Source organism: Hemiscyllium ocellatum, chromosome 9 (genome assembly GCF_020745735.1).
Source record: "Hemiscyllium ocellatum isolate sHemOce1 chromosome 9, sHemOce1.pat.X.cur, whole genome shotgun sequence".
Taxonomy (NCBI): domain Eukaryota; kingdom Metazoa; phylum Chordata; class Chondrichthyes; order Orectolobiformes; family Hemiscylliidae; genus Hemiscyllium; species Hemiscyllium ocellatum.
The window spans coordinates 66,088,182-66,110,849 of NC_083409.1; the positions used below are offsets into that span (position 1 = coordinate 66,088,182).

At 39.4% G+C, this 22,668-nt stretch overlaps 1 protein-coding gene across 1 annotated transcript in view; it reads left to right on the top strand.

The window, feature by feature from the left end:
* Positions 1-18,639, top strand: part of hook1 (hook microtubule-tethering protein 1) — an 84,455-nt gene extending 65,816 nt beyond the window's left edge. The window contains exons 15-22 of the mRNA XM_060830421.1: positions 134-274; positions 1,559-1,646; positions 3,365-3,399; positions 5,690-5,772; positions 8,484-8,584; positions 12,113-12,214; positions 14,870-14,938; positions 17,702-18,639. Of these exons, the coding sequence (XP_060686404.1) occupies positions 134-274; positions 1,559-1,646; positions 3,365-3,399; positions 5,690-5,772; positions 8,484-8,584; positions 12,113-12,214; positions 14,870-14,938; positions 17,702-17,848 (766 nt within the window). The 3' untranslated portion in view covers positions 17,849-18,639. The remainder of the gene's footprint in view (positions 1-133; positions 275-1,558; positions 1,647-3,364; positions 3,400-5,689; positions 5,773-8,483; positions 8,585-12,112; positions 12,215-14,869; positions 14,939-17,701) is intronic.
* The last annotated feature ends 4,029 nt before the right edge of the window (positions 18,640-22,668 follow it).

The following is a 22,668-nucleotide window of genomic DNA, read 5'->3' on the forward strand; positions in this document are numbered from 1 at the left end:
TAATTGCATAACTATTACACTGTAATAACCAACGTTCATGGAAAAATAGGCGGGTGCTCATGAATATAATGATTGTAAATGCTGTGACTGTGTTTCTTTAAACGGTAACATTGCAATTCATTTATATGTGCAGGGAGAAGTTTATTTTATTGCAACATGAGAACAAGATGTTGCAATTACAGCAAGAGGGATCAGAAAATGAGCGCATTTCAGTGCTGCAGAAGCTGTTAGATGATGCAAATCGAACAAATAATGAGCTGGAGACCGAAAATAGGTACAAATGCAATTTTGATATGCCTAGATCTGCTCACTTCTTATGAGGTATTCTAAATGCCAGGAAACTGATCTGGTTTATGTCCTGCATCTTGCAGCAAGGTTGACCTATTGCTGTTTATATTTTCCCACAAGTTCAAAATTTTTGTGTGATTTTCTTTAATTTGTCATTGTTTGCATTGTGTTTATAATGATGGGAAAATCTGTTCTGAAAAGTTGCCAAACTGGGCAGGAGATTGTATTTTCTTCATTTAGAGAGTTGGAAATTTAACTCAAAGATGCAATATTGGGATTGCATTCTAGTAAGTCAGGCAGCATCCAAGGAACAGGAAATTCGAAGTTTCGGGCATAAGCCCTTCATCAGGATTCCTGATGTAGGGCTTATGCCTGAAACGTCAAATTTCCTGTTTCTTGGATGCTGCCTGACCTGTTGCGCTTTTCCAGCAACACATTTTCAGCTCTGATCTCCAGCATCTGCAGACCTCACTTTATCCTCTGCATTCTAGTAAACCAGGATAGATTAACAAACTGACATTGGGAAATAGTGATTGTACCCTAAGTATTACAAAGTAGGATATTGCATAGTAGAGCCTTTTGCAGTGTGTGGTCTTTTGCACATAATTCTTGATTATATACAGCTTCATAGTTCTGTGAAATTAAATGTCTTTGGTAGGATAAGGAGTTGAATCTTCAACTTCCAGCCCGTCAATGACAATGGTGATACTGGACCACGTTGAAGTGGGCTGCATTTATAATTTCGCAATGTAGTATATGTTCATCTTGCCTCATGTACATCTTGTGCAGTGGAAGCTGTATGCCTTATACTGTCCAGGGTTCTCTCACCTTATGATCTGTCGTACTGCTTGGAAACAAAGCTTTTCACTGCACTTGGGTACATGTGACAGTAAACCAAATCATTGATATTTTTCATTAAAACACAACATATTAAAAGTATTTTCAAAACTGAGAAAGATTTAGAGACATAAATATAGACCAGTTGTCTCCAGTGCTTGAATTTTAATTAGAGTGTCATTGGTAGGTAAATGGGGAAAATTAGAGAACATGTTCTCATGTGGAGAATCACCAATGATAATCGATACTGAGAATATAAAGTTTAAAAAAGGTGATTAAAAATTGAAAAGAATATAAATGGGTATGAGTAAAGGAAAGGGAAATAGAATTAGAACAGGTACCTTTAGTTGAAGAACTAGCACCAACAGAGCATAATGATCCAAAGTAATAATTGCTTTAAACTGGCATTTTTATTCTTATTGTTTCTAAACAGAATTGAAAAGCAGAACGTAAACAAACTGCAACATCAGGTTGAAGATCTTCAGAAAGTCTTACAGGAGCAAGGCTCAAAGGTTGAAGAAGTGAGTGATTGATTGCAAGTAATTTAAGGTTAAGTTATTCCATTATATCTTTCACATGTCATGGGCATGAGGCAAAAATGTCAAAAAATGTCAAAACTGTCAAAAAAGCAACAGGGACTTGACAGTGTCTGGAACAACAGCATGCAGGAACCCTGTGGGACAGGTAAAACTGCTGTTAATATGTACTAAAATGCAATTGACCATTTCAATAAGCGTGGATTCTGGCTTTAATTGCCAGTGCACAGGCAGCCTTCTCGAACTCACCAAATCGAACAAGGTAAGAGGACAGCAGAAATTGTTAGGGCTGAACAATGAGCAAGCTCAAAGCTCATTTAATGCAGAGATATGACAGCTGCATTTTTGCCTAGGTTAAAAACTAGTGCTTACAAGATGTATTCTGAGTGTGTACTTTCAGTGATTTAAAGTAATTCCCCAAGATTTTGAAGGGCATTTCTACTACTTGGAGTTTTTTGACATTGCTTTGCATGTGTTGAATGAATGTTACTTTTCCGCACTCCAGTGTATTCAATGACTATTTCCAGCATAAGAGAATCTAATTGACATTCAATGGTGTTACTATCACTGAATTTCCCGTTATCAACATCCTGGGGATTACCATTGACAAGGTACGAACTGGAAAAGCCGTATCAATGCTGTAGCTACAATAGCAGATTAGTGGCAAGGAAACCTGCAGTGAATAACTCCTCTCCTAACTTCTCATAGCCGGACACTATCGACATGGCATAAGTGTAATGGAATACTCTCCACTTGCCTGGTTGACTGCAGCTCCAACACCACTGAAGAAGCTTGATATCATCTAAGACACTTGATGCGCTCCACGTTCACAACCGTCCACTCCTTCCAGCATAGATGCACAATCGCAGCAGTGTCTACCATCTGCAAGGTGCACTACAGAAATTCACCAATGCTCCCCAGACACCAACTTCCAAACCCACAACCATCTCCAGCTGGGACAGGGGCAGCAGCTACATGAGAATACTACACCTGCAAGTTCTCCTCCAAGCCACTCACCACACTAACTTGGAAATATATTGCCATTCCTTCCATGTTGTTGGTTCAAAATCCTGAAATTCCCTCCCAAATGGCATTGTGGGTTTACTACAACATGTGAACTGCAGCAGTTGAAGAAGGAAACTCATTGCTACCTTCTTAAGGACAGCTGGGTATGGGCAATAAATACTATCCCAGCCAGTGATGCCCATATCCCCCGAGTGAATAATTTCTTTTTTAAAAAACAGGGGGCAAAAATCCCTCTCAGCAGCACGGAAGCCATTACTACAACTCTAATGCAACTCTATCTTGGGCCTCTGAAGCAGCTGAAAATGAGAATGAGTTTCTTTCAGAGAGGATTTTAATCTTTGGAATTCTATATCACATAGAGCAGTAGAGGTTGAACCATTGATAATTATTTAAAGCTGAGAGAGACATTTTTCAACTGCAAGAGTTGAGGTGTCTCAGTGATGGGCAAGAGAGAGGAGTTGAGGCCATTCAGTTCAGCGATTTCTTACTGAATGACAGAGTATATGCATTGCAAAATAAAAAAAAGCATCTTGAACTGCTTCATATGTTGCTGAAATATCCAGTACAGATGTTTTAAAAATGTGTAATTAGTTATCAAATGCAGTGCTTGAATTATGGTCTCCGCCATGTTAGGATAATGTACCAAACATTCTTGATAATATTGTCTTATTTTGCAGTCAAGTGAACTGAAGAAGAAATTGGATGCACATTTGTAAGTAAATAGTATTAAATATGATTTTTCCACTACGAAGTTTCTAAACTCCAGTGATGTAGTTTATAAAAGTAGATACATGTAATAGATCTGACTGGTACATCCAAAGTACATTTCCTACACTGTAGTGTCCCTGACAATCAAAACATGATTCAGCTTTTTCGTCTTACATTTATAAACCAATCCATTAAAGAAAATCAAAACAACAGATGTTTTGTGATCCATTAGTCCATTATGTATTCTAAACCAAATTTTACCTGATTTTGAAACAGACAGAATATTTTCTGAAATTGACTATGGGGTTTTGTGTAACTTCAAGAAAAAGTATTTACAATTGCTTTCAGTTAAGTTAGACAAGGTTCCCCATGGGAGACTGATTAGCTAGGTTAGATCTCACGGAATACAGAGTATAATTTGGATATAGAACTGGCTCAAAGGTAGAAGACCTTTGGGTGGTGGTGGAGGGTTGTTTTTCAGACTGGAGGCCTGTGACCAGTGGAGTGCCTCAAGGATCAGTCCTGGGTCCTCTACTTTTTGTCATTTACATAAATGCTTTGGATGCGAACATAAGAGGTACAGTTAGTAAGTTTGCAGATGACACCAAAATTGAGGTGTAGTGGACAGCGAAGAGGGTTACCTCAGATTACAACAGGATCTTGATCAGATGGGCCAATGGGCTGCGAAGCGGCAAATGGAGTTTAATTCAGATAAATGTGAGGTGCTGCATTTTGGAAAAGCAAATCTTAGCAGGAGTTATACGCTTAATGGTAAGGTCCGAGGGAGTGTTGCTGAATAAAGAGACCTTGGAGTGCAGGTTCATAGATCCTTGAAAGTGGAGTCACAGGTAGACAAGATAGTGAAGAAGGCATTTGGTATGCTTTCCTTTATTTGTCAGAGTGTTGAGTACAGGAGTTGGGAGGTCATGTTGTGGCTGTACAGGATATTGGTTAGGCCACTGTTGGAATATTGCGTGGAATTCTGGTCTCCTTATCGGAGAGATGTTGTGAAACTTGAAAGGGTTCAGAAAAGATTTACAAGGATTTTGCCAGGATTGGAGGATTTGAGCTAATAGGAGAGGCTGAAAACAGCCCCAGCGTGTTCCCTGGATCATCGGAGGCTGAGAGCTGACCTGATCAAGGTTTACAAAATTATGAGGGGAATGGATAGGATAAATAGACAAAGTCTTTTCCCTGGGGTTGGGGAGTCCAGAATTAGAGGGCATAGGTTTAGGGTGAGAGGGGAAAGATATAAAAGAGACATATGGGGCAACTTTTTCACACAGAGGGTGGTACGTGTATGGAATGAGCTGCCAGAGGAAGTGGTGGAGGCTGGTACAATTGTAACATTTAAGAGGTATTTGGCTGGTATATGAATAGGAAGGGTTTTGGAGGGATATGGGCCGGGTGCTGGCAGGTGGAACTATATTGGGTTGGGATATCTGGTTGGCATGGACGGGTTGGACCGAAGGGTCTGTTTCCATGCTGTACATCTCAATGACTCCAGGACTCTAAATACATAGGAGGTACAGTGAGAATTGTTTGTTTAAATTAGTCTTCATGAAAATTATTTTTTGCCAGTACCTTGTGTAAACCAGAGTTTATTATTTAATGACTCCTTGTGAGACATCACGTGGTTACAAATATCGTCAGTTCGGCTTATGCTGAGGCAAAAAAACATTTTCTCGTAAAAATTCAATCCTCACACCTCTTTAAGAACTGACATAATTCCTGTGGCCTTTCCTCCTACTGAATGTCAGAGGTGTAATGCAACAGGTGTTCTTAGATTACAATTGGGAGCACGAACCAAACTGATATTAAAAACTATATTGCAAGGTTCCTAATTTCTAATACACTGTAAGAACATAAATATAGATTGTAAGAAATGCATTGTAAAGGATAGCACCTGCATACAAGGACCAAAATATTGCCACTTGTTATCACTGACTCTTTCAAAAAGTCACTACATATATGATTGGCTAAATGACCTCCTGCTTTGTAAGATTTTATTATTTTGGTTCTGTAAAATGGGGCAGATTAACAATTTAATAAAACTTTTAATAGGTAATAGTTGGAATTGATCTGAGAAATCCAGATCTGTTCAACTGCTTATAGTTTAGTCAGCAGAAGATTCTAATCCCACAGATAAAGGTGATAGTTTCCAACAACGTCCAGTCTCCTGCTGACTCCAACACAGAAACTGAAATAAAAATCAGAGGCAGAGTGCATAGGTTAGTTAGGAGTTGTATGTTAATTTTCAATAGCATCTAATTTGTCATACATTTTATCTCTAGGGAGAAACTCCATGAGGCCCATGATGAGCTGCAGAAAAAGAACGAACTTATTGAAGACTTACAACCTGAAATACAGCAGAGCTGTAAGTTTAAAATATTGTAATAAACACTGTCTTTCAAATATCAGTGTGGTTGGAGGAAAAGGCAAAATATTCCATACATTATAAGAGATTAAATCAGAAGTTGCTGTAAGGGCATTGAAGGTTAAGCAGCATTGGTAAAAAACATGTTCAGATTAACAATACAGGTCTTTGACTGATTATTGAATTTGGTGATCTGTAGATGAAATTACTGAATGAGGCTTGGTATCTATGTTGGACTATCTTAGTGAGGATCAAGTCTGGAGTAGCAGTGAAGATTATCTCAGAATAGAATGGGACCTTGATCAGATGGGCCAAGGAGTGGCAGATGGAATTTAATTTGGGTAAATGTGAGGTGTTTCATTTTGGCAAGATAAATGAGGGCAGGACTTATACATTTAATGGTAGGGTGCTGGGCAATTTTGCTGAACAGAAACACCTTAGGATGCAGCTTCACAGGCACCAGTAGATAGGGTAGTGTAGGTGTTTGGAATGCTAACCTTTATTGGTCAGTGCGTTGAGTAAAGGAGTGGGATGTCATGTTGTGGCTATACAGGACATTGGTTAGGCCATAGTTGGAACACTGTGTTCAATTTTGGTCTATCCACTATAGGGAAGCCATTGTTAAACTTGAAAGGGTGCAGAAAAGAGTTACAAGGATGTTGCCAGGGTTGGAGGGTTTGAGCTATAGGGAGAGGCTGAATAGGCTGGGGATGTTTTCCCTGGAGTGTCAGAGGTAGAGGTGTGACCTTATAGAGGTTTATAAAATCATGAGGGGCATGGATTGAGTGAATAGTCAAGGTCCTTTTCCTGGGATAGGGGAGTCCAAAACAAGAGGGCATAGGTTTAAGGTGAGAGAAGAAAGCTTTAAAAGGGACCTAACAGCAACTTTTTCACACAGAGGGTGGTGTTTGTATGGAATGGTGTTAGGACCCACAGCTTTTGCAGTATCCAAGGCCTCCATCTATTTCTGTAAAGCAAATTGAATTCCCTGAAGATTGATACCCACAATCTTGTCGACTTCTGGAGGACCACCCACTCGTCACTTGTGGCTGAAGATGGTTGAGAACGCCCTGGAAAATTTCTCAACAGGGACATTGAGGAAATGATTCTCATTTGACAGTTCAAATTCAGACATGAATTTGAGTGTAGGATGGAGCCCATTCAGGCATCGAAGAAAGTTTTGGCATGCAGCTGTGGATTCAGAGCAAAGATATCCTCTATGGCGTGCAAATATGCAATGAGCAAGAGATTAGGTGTCATTTCATCGAAGGTACATTTCCCAAATTGGCTTCCTTGAGTAGAATAAGGGTGAATTGGCTAGCAATGTCAAATGAGCATGTGAACACTTAGGGTCATAGAGTCATAGAAGCGTACAGCATGGAAACAGACCCTACTAACATCATTGCGTTTTTTTGAGGAAGTAACATAGGGTATTGATAAGGGCAGAGCAGTGGATGTAATCTATATGGACTTCAGTAAGGCATTCGACAAGGTTCCCCATGGGAGACTGATTAGCAAGATTAGATCTCATGGAATACAGGGAGAACTAGCCATTTGGATACGGAACTGGCTCAAAGGTAGAAGTCAGAGGGTGGTGGTGGAGGGTTGTTTTTCAGACTGGAGGCCTGTGACCAGTGGAGTGCCACAAGAATCGGTCCTGCGTCCTCTACTTTTTGTCATTTACATAAATGCTTTGGAGGCATGCATAAGAGGTACAGTTAGTAAGTTTGCAGATGACACCAAAATTGGAGGTGTAGTGGACAGCGAAGAGGGTTACCTCAGATTACAACAGGATCTTGATCAGATGGGCCAATGGGCTGAGAAGTGGTCAATGGAGTTTAATTCAGATAAATGCGAGGTGCTGCATTTTGGAAAAGCAAATCTTAGCAGGAGTTATACGCTTAATGGTAAGGTCGTAGGGAGTGTTGCTGAACAAAAAGACCGTGAAGTGCAGGTTCATAGCTCCTTGAAAGTGGAGTTGCAGGTAGATAGGATAGTGAAGAAGGTGTTTGTTATGGTTTCCTTAATAGGTCAGAGTATTGAGTACAGGAGTTGGGAGGTCATGTTGCAGCTGTACAGGACATTGGTTAGGCCACTGTTGGAATATTGCATGGAATTCTGGTCTCCTTTCTATCAGAAAGATGTTGTGAAACTTGAAATGGTTCAGAAAAGATCTACTAGGATGTTGCCAGGGTTGGAGGATTTGAGCTAATAGGAGATACTGAACAGGTTGTGGCTTTTTCCCCTAGAGTGTCAGAGGCTGAGGGGTGAACTTATAGAGATTTAAAAATTATGAGGGGCATGGATAGGGTAAATAGGCAAAGTCTTTTTCCTGGGGTTGGGGAGTCCAGAACTAGAGGGCATAGGTTTAGGGTGAGAGGGGAAAGACATAAAAGGGACCTACGGGACAACGTTTTCACACAGAGGGTGGTACGTGTGTGGAATGAGCTGCCAGAGGAAGTGTTGGAGACTGGTACAATTACAACATTATAGCCCCTTGGCAACACCTGTACTAATGGATCCACTTGCCAATCAACCAGCACTCATCTCTCATGCAAAATAAATGTTTTCCTTTTAAGAACTTAAATTACATAATCATGAAAGGAAAAATGGTGTCACCTTAACATAATGAAATATCCAATTCAATTCAATTATAACAATCGCAAAACCATAAATGAAACATTTCCAAAGTGCAAATCTAATTCTTTCAGCTCAAAAGATTGAAGAGTTGCAACGTGCCCTGAGTAAAAAAGATGAAGACATGCGGGCAATGGAGGAAAGGTACAAGATGTACCTGGAGAAAGCTCGTAATGTGAGTATATGTGGCAAAATCACACGAGCCTTCTGCCTGGCATTTTATTGAATCTTTGTTCTCTATAACCTCTGACCCCTGTAAATTCTGTTTCACTTTAGTCTGTGAATTGTTTTCAGTACGTTTTTTTTACATGATATGTTTCAAATCTTTTTTTAAGTTCCTAATGAGATCTAAACAAAGTATCAAAACATGCATCTAAAATAGTACATGGAAAATTAGTGGCTCACAGAGGCAGCTGCAACTTTTGAAATGCAGCAACTTCAATCAGATCTGATATTCACTAGTGGGATGTCCAAAGTGTGACTGAATGCTCTTTACAACTAAAGGAGAATCCTGGTAGGAAAAGGTCTAATGTTGCTAAAGACTCTTGGAGAAGTAATGTATACTTTATTCTTGGGACACTATTGGGGGAGATAGATGCCCTCTGGAATTGTTAAAAGTAGACCAGAATATCTGCCAAAAGGAGCTCTCAAACAGACTTGCTATTTCAAGCTCAAAGTCTTTAAATGCTTGAAAAGAAATGTCTACGGTTTTAAAATAAAATGAGTACTTTGCTGTGCCAATCTGCTTCTTGACATAAGCCTGAGGTTTATCGTTACCAGGTTAGTTTCACAACTTCCACAGTTTGACTGACAATTTCAAGTGGTTACAGACACTTTGAAGATTTGTGAAGTTGTGGATAGTGTAGAAGATTTGTCAAAGGATATAGCAAAATATAGAGCAGTTGCAGATATGGATGGAAAAATGGCAAATGGAGTTTAATCCAGGTTTGTGTGAGGTGCTGCTCTTTGGGAGGTCAAATGTTAAGGAAAAATATACAGTTAATGGCAGGACCCTGAATAGCACTGATGTACAGAGGGATCTTGGGGTTCAAGTCCATAGTTTTCTGAAAGTGGGCACACAAGTAGAAAGGGTGGTAAAGAAGGTGTGGGCATGTTTGCCTTTATTGGTTAGGGCACACTTGAAGTTTTCCGTTCAATTTTGGTCGCCACATTACAGGAAGGATATGGAATCTTTGGAAAGGGTGAAAAAGAGGTTACCAGCATGCTGCCAAGATTAGAAGGTATGAGCTATAAGGTGAGGTTAGAAAAACTCTGGTTGTTTATCTTTGGAGTGGCAGAAGCCAGGGGGAGATGGTGAAGTTTATAAAATCATGAGATGCATAGATAGGGTTGACGGTCAGAATCTTTTTCCCAGAGTTGAAATATCTCTAATACTAAGGGGCAGGCATTTACGGTGAGAGGGAGAAAGTTCAAAGGAGATGTGAAGGGCAAGTGTTTTGCACAGGGAGTGGTAGGAGTCTGGACTGCACTGCCAGGGGTGGTGGTGGAGGCAGATACAATAGGAGTGTTTTAGGAACTTTTTAGATAGGCACATGGATATGCAAGTACTGTTGGGATACGGGCCAAGGGCAGGCAGAAGGGATCAGCTTAGTTTGGTATCATGTTTGGCACAACATTATGGGCTGAAGAACCCGTTCCTGTTCTATTCTGTTCAACGGTCTCTGAAGTTAACTGCTGGTTTTTATAAGAAATTAAAAGAAGCTAAATGTAGGGATTTCATTTTTTTTTAATCAATTAGTTTTTTTTTAAATTAACTTATTCAACATACTCTTAAGGACTTTTGTCTGAGGCCTGCCAGTGCTGGACACTGGGTGAACTGGCATGGTCAATGTAAGGGCAACAGGTGTGTGTGGCCGAAATGAGTTAACACTAAGTTGTGGTCAAGTTTAGGACATGGTCTGAACTCACTAAACTCCCCAAGGTTAAATTTTTAATCTTTTCTCTATGAATCACTCTTATAAATTGGTTAATGGACCAAATATTGAGATTTGTTTGGTGGATCCCACACAATTAGTCCCAACATAAATTAAGACTGAAAATCTTTGCTAAGAACTCTGGCCTACTGTAGCAGTTGAATGTGAGAGTTATATCCTGCTGTCATTACTGATCACTGTCGTTATCGCTGTCAGAATCAGACAGCATGGAAACAGATCCTTTGATCCAACTCGTCTGCGCTGATCAATCTGACCTTGTCCCACTTGCCATCATTTGCCCATGCAGACTTTCGCACGATCTTACCTCGAGAAAGCCTTTCTTGCAGCATTGAAGGTCTTTGATCCCTGTGTTTCCCTGGAGTGACTTTTTTTAATGCCAAAACTCTGCAGTTTGGAATGGTAATTCTTTATTTGAAGATGGAGGCTACATTGGGCAGGAATTATAAGGCACGCTGGCAAGAGATAGCATTCTAGCTTGATTAAAATTTATTCTTAAAATATGCAAAACTCAGAGGGATAATTTATGGAGCACATTCTATCAGTTGGAACTTGCCACCAGAGGGTATTGCGATACTCCTGAGTTTTCCAAATATGGAGAAAGGTGTTAAAAATTCCATCAGTTGGTTCGTGTTCTTGTATATTTTTTGTTTACAATTTCAACTCGGCAAGAAGGGAAATGGAAGATTCTGCAAACAAAAAATCACAAGAAACAAGGGGTTGGCTATTGAATGGCACCTGCTGGATGTGATTTTGGCTAGTTTACACTTGCTGTATGTCAGGTAGCTAGCCCGGCACATTCATCACTCACTGCTGAGATGCATGCCATTACATGGAGTGGATAGGCTCTGAAATTGGCTGCTCACTCATCAAAGTTAAATAAATTATTAAGGGTGAATTTAGCTTGTTGAACGATCAGTTGACCCATATAATATGCAGTCCAAGCTATAATGTGCTTGGTGTAGGCAGCTGGACGAAATTGGAGTCTATTTTTTTTGTGGAAGTTTACAAAACAATGGGAAGGAAGTGTGTTCAAAATTTCAGGGGGCACCCAAACTGCACCAGCAAGCTCAAAGATAATAATCCCCTTTTATGTTTTCAACCTACCCGTTCTGCAGATCCCAACTCCTGATACCTCTCTTTTCATCCCCTCAAAATCCCTCTACCTGTTACCTCTTCCCTAAACTTTTAAAATCATCCCCAGCCAATCCCCTAGACATACCTTAGACCAAGACCTTCATAGATCTACCTGCAGTGCTCACTATCAAGCTTATGGTGCTATTGAGACTGCTGGAGCTGGTAGCTAATCTGATTGGCTAGTATCTCCACAAAGTGAGACTTTGTGAGGGGTAGTTGTCTGATTTTCAGCACTTCAGTCGATTCCTCACTCCCACCACCATCAACAACCAAAACAGCATGTTATAACTCTAGAATGAGCTTCTTTCTGGCTGGTCAGCTCATCACTGGCTTTCCTTCTGGGGTCAGGTGACCCTCTTAACATCCCATTTGAAATTCATCAGTCTCATGTATTTCATCTTCCAATTATGGAGCTTGGAAATTTAAGGAAAAAATTCCTGAGAAACTGTCTTGTGCTGGAGTTATCAACAATGTGGGGCAATTAGAAAATGTGACTAGGTACCAGGATTCCCAACCTCCACATCCTCACTGTCTCCTCCACCAAAGCAAACCTACACTCAGTCATTTTTACAACGAGGCTTAATGAGGAAAAACATGTTGTATTATCTAAACAGGTGATTAAAGCTCTGGATCCAAAACAGAACCCAGCAAGTACAGAAATCCAGATACTGAAAACCCAGATGGCTGAGAAAGACAAAAAAATACAAACGCTGGAGGTATGTCATTTTAGTACTTCGCTTTATTCGAACTACAACAACGTTTTGTTAATAATATTGTAAAGTCTTGATTGGTAATAAGCCTACTTCAACCCCTTAATATCTAGCTTGCTCCATCTATATGTTTAACTATTTGATGACTCAAACTTTGAGAGAGATATATAGCTTTTCCATAGTTTCAAGAAGCATATCCCCAAGCTGCAACAAACCAATCACTTTTTGAATTACAAAATGCAGCAATAGGTTTGGAAGCCAAGCTGTTTCAGTACAGCTACAGCACTCGCATCTATTCAATAATGTGAAAAATTGTCTAGGTTATGATATGTCTGCAAACATCAGTCCAAATACAAACCAGCCAATTACTACCCCGTTAGTCTATTCTCGATCAATAGCAAAATGGTAGGTGCTATTGAAAGTGAAATCAAATGATATTTATTCAGCAATAACCTTCTAGAGAATGCATAGTTTATCTTCTAGAGGACTACTTGTCTCCAAACCTCACTACAACCTTGGTCCAACCATTAACATGAACATGGGCATAAAAGAACTGAAGCTCAGAGGTGAGATGAGGGTGACAGATTGTGACATTAAGACATGATGGTATCAAGAAGCCATAGCAAAAGTTTAAGTAAATTGACAGTGAGTGAAAAATCTTCATTGGTTAAGGTCATACCTGACAAAGGAAGTTGTGGATGTTGGAGGTCAATCATCTCTGTCCCAGGCCTTAGGTTTGCCACGGTTGTGTTCTAAGTCCAACCATTTTCAGCTGCTTCATCAATGATCTTCCTTCCATAAGATCAGAATTGGGGATGTTCATCAATGTTCAGACAACGTTCACCATTTACACACACTCAGACCATGTCCAGATGCAGCACAACCTTGACAATTCTGGGGACTGACAAATAACAGTTATCCTACAAAAGTGTCAGACAATGACCACCCTCCTCGATAAGAAGAACTCCAACTCTCTGTTCGTAATGGCACTGCAATTGCTAAAACACTCAACTTTGAGTGTTACCATTGACCAGAAACTTTGTGGAGCTGCCATACAAATGTTCTGGTTAAAATAACAGGTCAGAGTCTGGGAGTTCTGCAAGGCATGAATCTAGAGTGTGATGGAAATGGCAAGCACAAGATAGTTGGCTGAAATTAATCAACACAGCTCTGAGAGAGAGAGAGAGAATCTGAGATGTCTCTGCTGTGTGGTTCCATATCTAAGAAGGCATGGCTTTTTCTTGAGGAATGGCCTCACTTAGATGTTTATTCCATGATGCACTGTAGGAGTAAAAGTTCTTCTTACATTTCTGTGACAAAGTTTCAGGTGCCGTTCTACAGATTAGTGCTCTATGCTTAACCAAAGTGTTGTCAGTTTCAATGCAACCAGCATTTTCAGATTCTCGTCTCCACCAAGTTTTGATGGGCTAAATAGCTGAAATGGAATTCGCAATGGACATTCCCAAACTCTGCACAGTAACAACAGAAGAACAGGTACAGCAAAAACAAAATAATCAGTGAGGCACCACTGCAGAAAACAGCAGTTTATTTACTCAGCTGGCATTGCTTTACATTTGTTTTACATCTGTTTTCAAGTCCTCACATAGGCAAAATAGTTGAGCAGAATCTTTGGGCTTAATGTTCCCACAAATAACCACAGAAATCATATATATTTTGGTATAAAAATATTTGCCCTCATTTTTATTTTGTCTAACTGGTTTTGGGGTTAAACCAACCTCTACTATTTTTAAGCGTGGTCATTTCAGGTAGGTCGTATTTTTCGTATTTTTTGTAAACTACGTATAGTTTCAACATTTCTCTGGATTATTTATCCCAAAAATCTAATTCAGGAAAGCTACCTACAGGTAGTTCCCAGATTATGAACGTTCCGGCAGTGCAATTTGTTTACAACATCATTGAGGAATTACAGAACAGTATTTTCGAGAACACTTACTTTTGTTTGCAATCGGCAAAAGTGAGGACTGCAGATGCTGGAGATCAGAGTCTAGATTAGAGTGATGCTGGAGAAGCACAGCAGGTCAGGCAGCATCCGCGGAGCAGAAAATCAACATTTCGGATTCATTCCTGATGAAGGGCTTTTGCCTAAAACATTGATTTTCCTGCTCCTTGCATGCTGCCTTTGGAGAATAAGATGGAGGAGATAGTGACAAGAATGTTAGCGAGAAGCATCCTGGTGATAAAATGGGGGCTGGTGAACGTGAAAGAAAGGCTCTAACATTACAAGAGAAGCTAGATATTATAAAGTGTTTTAGGCAAAAGGAGAGAATATGTGATATAGCTTGGCTTAACAGGAATGGGGAGAGTCAATCTGACACACTATTTATGACCCTCTGTCCCTGAATTAACTACTTTTAAAATGCATTGTGTTAAATTTACTTTTGTTTCATTGATAAATATAATTTATACCTTCATTCAAGCTGTGCTATACTTTGTGTTAGACTTCTGGGTTATTTTTGAGCGATCGTGAGTAAAGTTTATTTGCTGGTCTGCCTCTAACCCATTTTTCCCAAAGGCCCCACTATTTATATTAAGCAAGCAACTACAATGTTACAGGAGAACTACCTGTATTTATAATGCAATGGAAATTTTTAACAAAATGTCGTTGAGTGGCTCGAACTGTTTCTCTGTTTTTTGTACTAGCGTGAATGTGAGCAAGCAAAACTTCGAGGGTATGAAGAGGAGCTGATAGTAACAGCTTGGTACAATAAGGTAAGTCATTAGCAATGGATAACATAGAATCATGTATGTTCCAGCACAGCAGCAATCATGCCTGCACTTCACTGACTTATGGAATTAGTCTCATTTCTGCTCTTTCCCTATTGTCCTTCCAAGTGTTTCTTTTTCCCCAAATAAACCTAATTCCCTTTTGAATATTATGATTGAATCTGCCTCCACCACTTTCAGACAGTGTTCCAGATCCTAATCTCTTATTGCATAAAATATTTATCCTCAGCTGAATTCTGTTAATTTTGATTATCTTTTACCTGTGGTGAAAGTGAGGACCGCAGATGCTGAAGATCAGATTTGAGAATATAGTGCTGGAAAAGCACAGCAGGTCAAGCAGCATCCAACAAGCAGGAGAATTGACGTTTCAGGCAAAAAGCCCTTCAGGAATGAGGCTGGGAGCGTTGGGGGTGGAGAGATAAATGGGAGGGGGTCAGGCTGGGGGTAAGCTAGCTGTGAGTGTGATTGGTGGATGGAGATGAAGGTAATGGTGATAAGTTGGAGGGGAGGGTGGAGTGGATAGGTGGAAAGGAAGATGGACTAGTAGGACAGATCATGAGGGGGTGCTGAGTTGGAGGGTTGGATCTGGGATAAGGTTGGGATAGGGGAAATTAGGAAACTGGTGAAATCCATATTGATGCCATGGTGTTGGAGGGTCCTGAAGTGGATGATAAGGCATTCTTCCTCCAGGCATCTGATAGTTCAGGAGTGGTGATGAAGGGGAGGGTGGGCGTGGATCTGATGAAGGAGTCGCAGAGGCAACAGTCTTTACAGAAAGTGGTAGGGGTGTGGAGGGAAATATATCTCTAGTGGTGTGGTCTGTTTGTAGGTGGGGGAAATGGTGGAGGATGATGCTATGTTTATGGAGGTTGGTGGGGTGGAAGGTGAGGACCAGTGGGGTTCTGTCCTTGTTGCGGTTGGAGGTGTGGGATTAGAGGGCAGAGATGCAGGAAGTGGATGAGATGTGTTGGAGGACATAATCAATCATGTGGGAGGGGAAATTGCGGCCTTTAAAGAAGGAGGCCATCTAGTGTGTTCAGTGTTGGAACTGGTCTTCTAGGATCATATGTGATGGAAGCGGAGGAATTGGGATTAAGGTATAGCATTTTTACAGGAGGCAGGGTGGGAGGACGTATAATCCAGGTAACTGTGAGCATTGGTGGGTTTGTAGAAGATGTGAGTGTTGTGTTAGTCATTGTTGATGGAGATGGAGAGGTCCAGGCAGGGGAGGGAGCTGTCTGAGATGGTCCAGGTGAATTTAAGGTCAGGGTGGAATGTGTTGGTGAAGTTGATGAACTGTTCAACCTCCTTGTGAGAGCATGAAGTGGCAGAGATGCAGTCATCAATGTAGTGGAAGAAAAGGTGGGGAATGGTGCCAGTGTAATTACAGAAGATGGGCTGTTCCATGTAGCTGACAAAGAGACAGGCATAGCTGGGGCCCATGCGGGTGCCCATGGCTACCTCAATTGTCTAGAGGAAGTGGGAGGACTTTATCTGTGTCCACTGATAACAGTTTGTCAACAAAAGCAGTTTTTCCTTGTTTCTTCTGTTAAAGCCTCTCATGCTTTTGAACAGCTCTACCCCTTTAATTTTCCAGCTATAAGAAGAGTAATCTTAATTTCCTTCGTCCCTCTAGATAACTGAAGCATGTTCTCATTCTGACAAATGCTTGACATCCTTTCTGAAGTGTGGTTTCAATAATTTGACACAATTCTTCATTGAGACTTGATTTGTGTTTTAAAAAGGTTTCTGTACAAGGCTAAGGATCACACATGCCAGTTTATAGGAGTTTGTCATTTTGGCCTGCCACTCTCAAAGGACTAGTATATGTAAACCCTTTGGTTTCTTAATTCCTGAGTGTGTTTAAAATCATGCTGTGTGGTTTCTGTGGCTTTCCCTCATTCTACCTTCTAAAGTGCAATTTTGCAATTCATTGGTTTGATTTTCACTTGCTGGGTATGCGCCATTTTCACCAAATGAGAAAAAATTGCCTGATTATGCATTCCTAAAGTTTATCACTATATTCCTCAACTCATAAGCAATCGTGCCCTAAATATCTAAGTATTAAAAAAAGCAATGGCATGAATATCAAGCCCAGGAAGACAACTACATTCCTCCCTCCAAGTTTAAATACAACTCCACCAATATTTTATGCTTCTATCTCACAGTAAATATTTTATTCATGTTGCTACGTTCTCTCAAATTCCAGGAAGTACAGATTTGCTAACAAGTCTATTATGTAGCATTTTGTCATACCTCTTCTGGAAATCCATATACACTTTCAAATCCATGACTTACATCAACTCTCTGCTCAGTCAAGTTAAGCATTTTCATGTATTACACCATATTTTTTCCAATTTATCGTACTTTACAAAATTCATTTTAAAACACCCGAGGTATCTGATGTGTATAAAACTTTGGTATTGCTAGAAAATTGTGACTAGTGAAAGTAAAGTTGTGAAGGTGAAACACTTTTTCATACATTGTATGAAAGTATCAAACCAATGAATTACAAAATTGCATTAGAATGAAGGTAAACCAAGAAACCACACAGCATGATTTTAAACACACTCAGGAATGAAGAAACCAAAGGATTTTTTTAAAAAAGCATTGTTGTTTAAGTGTCTATTGGCATTTCTTCAAGTGTGGATATTTCTCTAACTCTTTAGGTCACTCTTTTACAAACAGATTTTTTTGTATCATTTCCTTTATTTCAATGTAAGACAAGTAATTGTGAACTATTTTCAGAGTTTGGCTTTTCAGAAGATAGCCAGTGAAGCCCGGTTAGGAGGGTTTAATCTAAACGCAAATCGGTCATTCCTAGCGAAACAACGACAAGTAACCAGCACACGAAAGACTCTCACCGTCGCTACGCCTGCAGCAGATTCTAAGTAGATCAACTAATTGCAATATACTGGTGTCCCATTTTTAAAAAGAGAAAAATTGTTAAAGGTAGAACCTAAAATAAAAAAAGGAATATGACCGAGATCTGTATTTTTATAATTTTTCTGCTTTCAGTAATATATTTCTATTTTGTAGTAGTCCCAATAGGAAGCTTACCTTTAACTCTGTGAGGGTTCCTTTATACTTTATCCAAATTTTATATATACAATACAGAAATGTGAGATCGAGAGATGAAAATTTGAGGAAGTTATATTGGGTTTTATTTGTTAGATCGAAATTTAAAATTATATTTAATATATATTTCCTGGTTTTAATTTCATGAATTCATTTACCGGAGAATGTTTGCTTCCTGCAGTAATATTTTGTTGCTTTTTATTAAAAAGTTCTCTTGTTTCTGTGCTTAAAGGGGTGACAATACATTTCCAAACATATTTGTAAATTTGAAAAGGTATACAATGTAATTGTAATCTCTACTTCTGGTCAAAGCTCAATATGTATACACAGCAATAAAATCCTCTTAATTTGTTTTAACTTTGGCGTAGCTACACATTGAAATCAATTCACTTTATTGAGGAAATGTGCTACATGAGATTGTATTGAAAACACTTGTAAATTTTAAACTAGAACTTGTTACAGTGAAATTTCACAAATGTCTTAAGGGTTTTTACTATACAGTTCCACGAAATTAGTTTCCATAAAACTAATTTTTAGTTAAATGTTTATAAATCAGCAGTTGGGTCTTTATTGATTATTTTTATAACCTGAGAAAACAAATATAGTTATCAAATTCTGAATTATTTTGGATTTATGTTCTTATAGAATGTTCTAGTTACGGATTTTAGAACATTTTAATCGTTATTAGGAATATGTTTATCAAAATATCTTATTTAAAACACCTGAAAGCTGGACTTTTCTTTCCCAAATGGGCATTTATACAGCTTTGTGTTTCAATCTGTGTCTGATTTCCAAAGTTTACTACTGTGTGAACTAGATTTGGTGCATTTGATCATCCTTTGCTGAAACTGTTGCTTTACCAGTGGTAACAATTAAAAGGTTAAAGATATAAAAGTTAAAGTTTTTTTTAAAATGGAATATTGTCAGGATTTAAGAGAGAAAGAAAACTGCAACATATAGCATTTTCTGTTTGCATTTAGTAGATTTTGAAACTCTGCTTTAGTTACTATGATTTCAAATATTGGAAAAACCTTTCAGAACCTTCCATAGCTAATTGAAAGATGTGTTCAGGTTCAGTCAAATTTTATGCATCTTAACTTTTTGTACTTTTCTATCTTTCTTTCTGATTGAATCATATTTGCAGTGCAACTGAAGTGTTGTAACTTTACCATTCAAGTGTTTTAAAGATTATTCTACAATAAAGCTTTAGTTACAGTATATTTCATTTTATCAGTTTGTGAAAAACAGTGTTGAAAGAATGTAGCTTTTTTTCATTGATATTATCCCCCTATGTTGGTTGGGGATGGTGGGGATGAGGGAGAAGATTTAGTATGTGGAAAATCAGGATGAACAGATTTCCAGAAGCGCTAGTGCATTTAACAGCTGGGTCACATAGAAATTTGTTTGAAAGGATTTCCGAAGGTGAACTTTTGGGCGGGTGACAGCAGGAACGTAGAAACAATTGGAGTGGTAATTGGATATCAGTGAGAATATTTGGTCAACAGTTGAGTCATATATTGGTTGGATGATGAATGATTGATAATTTTGCTTGATGTATTATGTCTCTGAGTCTGTATGTCAACATCTCTTTAAGAGACATGCTCATGTTATTTGCCACTGTATGATAGCCTGTGACCTGGGGGTATAAACATCTCATACTCTTTTAATCTGGGATCACTTGAAGTCTGACAATTCTACTAGAAGCATACTCTTTTGTTGTAGTTTAAGTGTCTGGGCTTACATTAAGCTATCATGTTCCTGAGGAATGAAATGGTTGTGCTTATCAGTTAGCTGGAATAAATGTTCGTTGGCTTCAACACAGTATCCATACCCATTTTATGTTAAGAATACAAGCAATGCTGCATCAGAGAAAACGCCTTGTTGAGGGTAAACTTGTGCAACTTGATACATCACACTATAAGACACTCTGGCTGTTTATGCCCATAAGCAATGCAAGAAAGCCACTGATATGATGGATCCAATTGTTCTCATCATGTACAACTGCCAGATTTTTCTATACATAGAAAATCCAATTCCTAGGAGAAAAACATGAAACAGAGGTAAAATTTCACCCCAAAAATGCCAAATAAAAAACTTTGAAGACTATACAGCCTCTGTAAAACAGGATAGTCACCTTGCTCTCAACTCATCCCTTACCCACAGTCAATAAACCTAGAAGTGGATGCATTGGGTGACGTTTGGCACTTTTTCATAACCAATCTCCCTCCCTACTCCAAACCACCACTGCCTCCTAAATCCTCCTTTTATTTAACAAAATGATGTATTTGAATAATAATTGTTTCATTCTGTCAATGATTGTGAAAATAATATTAAAATAATTATTAAAATTAGAGCTAAATATTGTTTCTACATGAAGGGTGAGGGCTCATTCCTTTTTCTTGATTAGCCTGTTACCTTCACTCTTAAAACTACTGTTGAAATCTTTCTATGACTATTAAATGTTGGATGAAGGACAGGTTGGTAAGTAGCTATGATCTACCTTTATAAAATAAATTCAAGCACTGTGCTAAATTTTACATTGATGAGTGGCATTAGCAAGAATGATAACTTGGGAAAATATTACAAGAATACCAAAATCAGATTCCCAAATTAAAGTTAAAATCTCTGGTTTTTCCCTTGAGGTTTAATCAGCCCAAATTCTGAGCCTCCCTAATAAGCACCAGCTATCTTATTTTCATACATTTGCAACTTATTAGCTAATTCTCACGCAGTTTCCATTCTCCCATCCTTCCCTGAGAAACTAGATGGCATTAATTCCCAACCTGGAAGTTATTCTCTCTTCCACACTAGTTTGTCAGGCAGAAGATTTTAAAGTTTGTATAGACATACAAACAGATTCAAGGGCAGCTTTTTCCCCACTGTTATCAGACTTTTAAATGGACCTCTTTAACACTGATCTTTCTCTCTGCACCTTCTCAACAACTGTAACATCATGGAGGAGAAAATGAGGACTGCATATACTCAGAGAGTAGAGTTGAGTGTGTGGTGCTGGAAAAGCACAGCAGGTCAGGCAGCATTCGAGGAGCAGGAGAATGGTGTTTCTGGCATAAGCCCTTCATCAGGAAACCTGATTTTCCAGCACCACACTCTTGATACCTGTAACCTCATATCCTGCACTCTGTTCTGTTACTCTGATGCACTTCATAGAATTCCTATAGTGTGGAAGCAGGCCATTCAGCCCAATGTGTATAACTGAATGTCCGAAGAGTATCCCACTCAACCCACCCCTACACTATCCCTGTAACCCTGCATTTCCTATAGCTAATCCACCTAACTTGCACATCTTTGTACTATGGGAGGAAACCAGAGCACCCAGCAGAAACCCATACAGACACAGGAAAACGTGGAAACTCCACACAGTTGCATAATGGTTGAATTGAATCCAGGTCCCTGGCGCCTTGAGGCAGTAGTGCTAACCCCTGAGCCATTGTGCCATCCACTTGTATAGTATGCTCTGTCTGTAAAACATGTAAGACAATACTTTTCAAAGTATCTCGATACACTTAACAATAATAAATCAAATCAAACATGGTTACCTAGCTCCACAGCCTGCTGTTAGCTTCTTCATACCATCATCCAGCTTCACCAATACCATCATTTCCCTTCATGCTTCATTGACACCATCCTCTTCCACCTACAATGCTCAACTCATCGACCGCCAGTTCCGATGTGCCACTGCAAGGAACCATAATGACCTTTTCAGGAGACAGACATGTGCTGCAACCGACAGGGTACCCTTCGTTGTTCAGTATTTCCCAGGAGCGAAAAAACTACGCCATGTTCTTCGCAGCCTGCAACACATTATCAGTGAGGATGAACACCTCCACTACTCACCTTTTTAAAAAAACACCACCAAACCTCGAACAGATCATTGTTCATAGCAAACTGCCCGGCTTTCAGGACAACTCCATACAACCCTGTCACAGCAAGACGTGTCAGCCTGTGGCCATGGATACCACCATTACGCGTGGGACAGGCAGCAGTGAAAAGTGGCCGAGCAGAGGGTGATAGCTAAGTTCGGTACCTATAGGGATGGCCTCAACTGGGACCTTGGGTTCATGTCACACTACAGGTGACCCCCATTGCATTATACACAAACACACACACACACACATACATGCCTATACACACACATGCCTATACACAGACAGACACACACTCCTACAGATATAGCACACACACATGCACTCTCTCACAGACTTAGACCCCTTTACAGTCTTACACACACATACACACTCTCTCACAGACACTCACAAGTCCCCTCCACCGCCCCCCCCAAACACACACACATATGTTTGTGGGGTGAATTTGTACTTGCAGAGTTACATTGTACTTTGCTTAAAAACTACATGAATCCATGTAAGATTCAGTAAATTCATTTTTTAGATGAGAATCAGTCAAAACATAATGGCACACACAGCAGCACACAGAGGTGCTAATACCCAATACATTATCTGGGCTGACACCAATTGTTAAAGTTCAATTGAGAATGTAACGATTTTTAAAAAGTTCTGCGATTTATATATGAAAGAAGTGAAACTAACATGGTCGCTTTAACAGATGACAGACTTAACAACAATCATGGTATTTTTCAATGTAAAATTTCATTTACATCA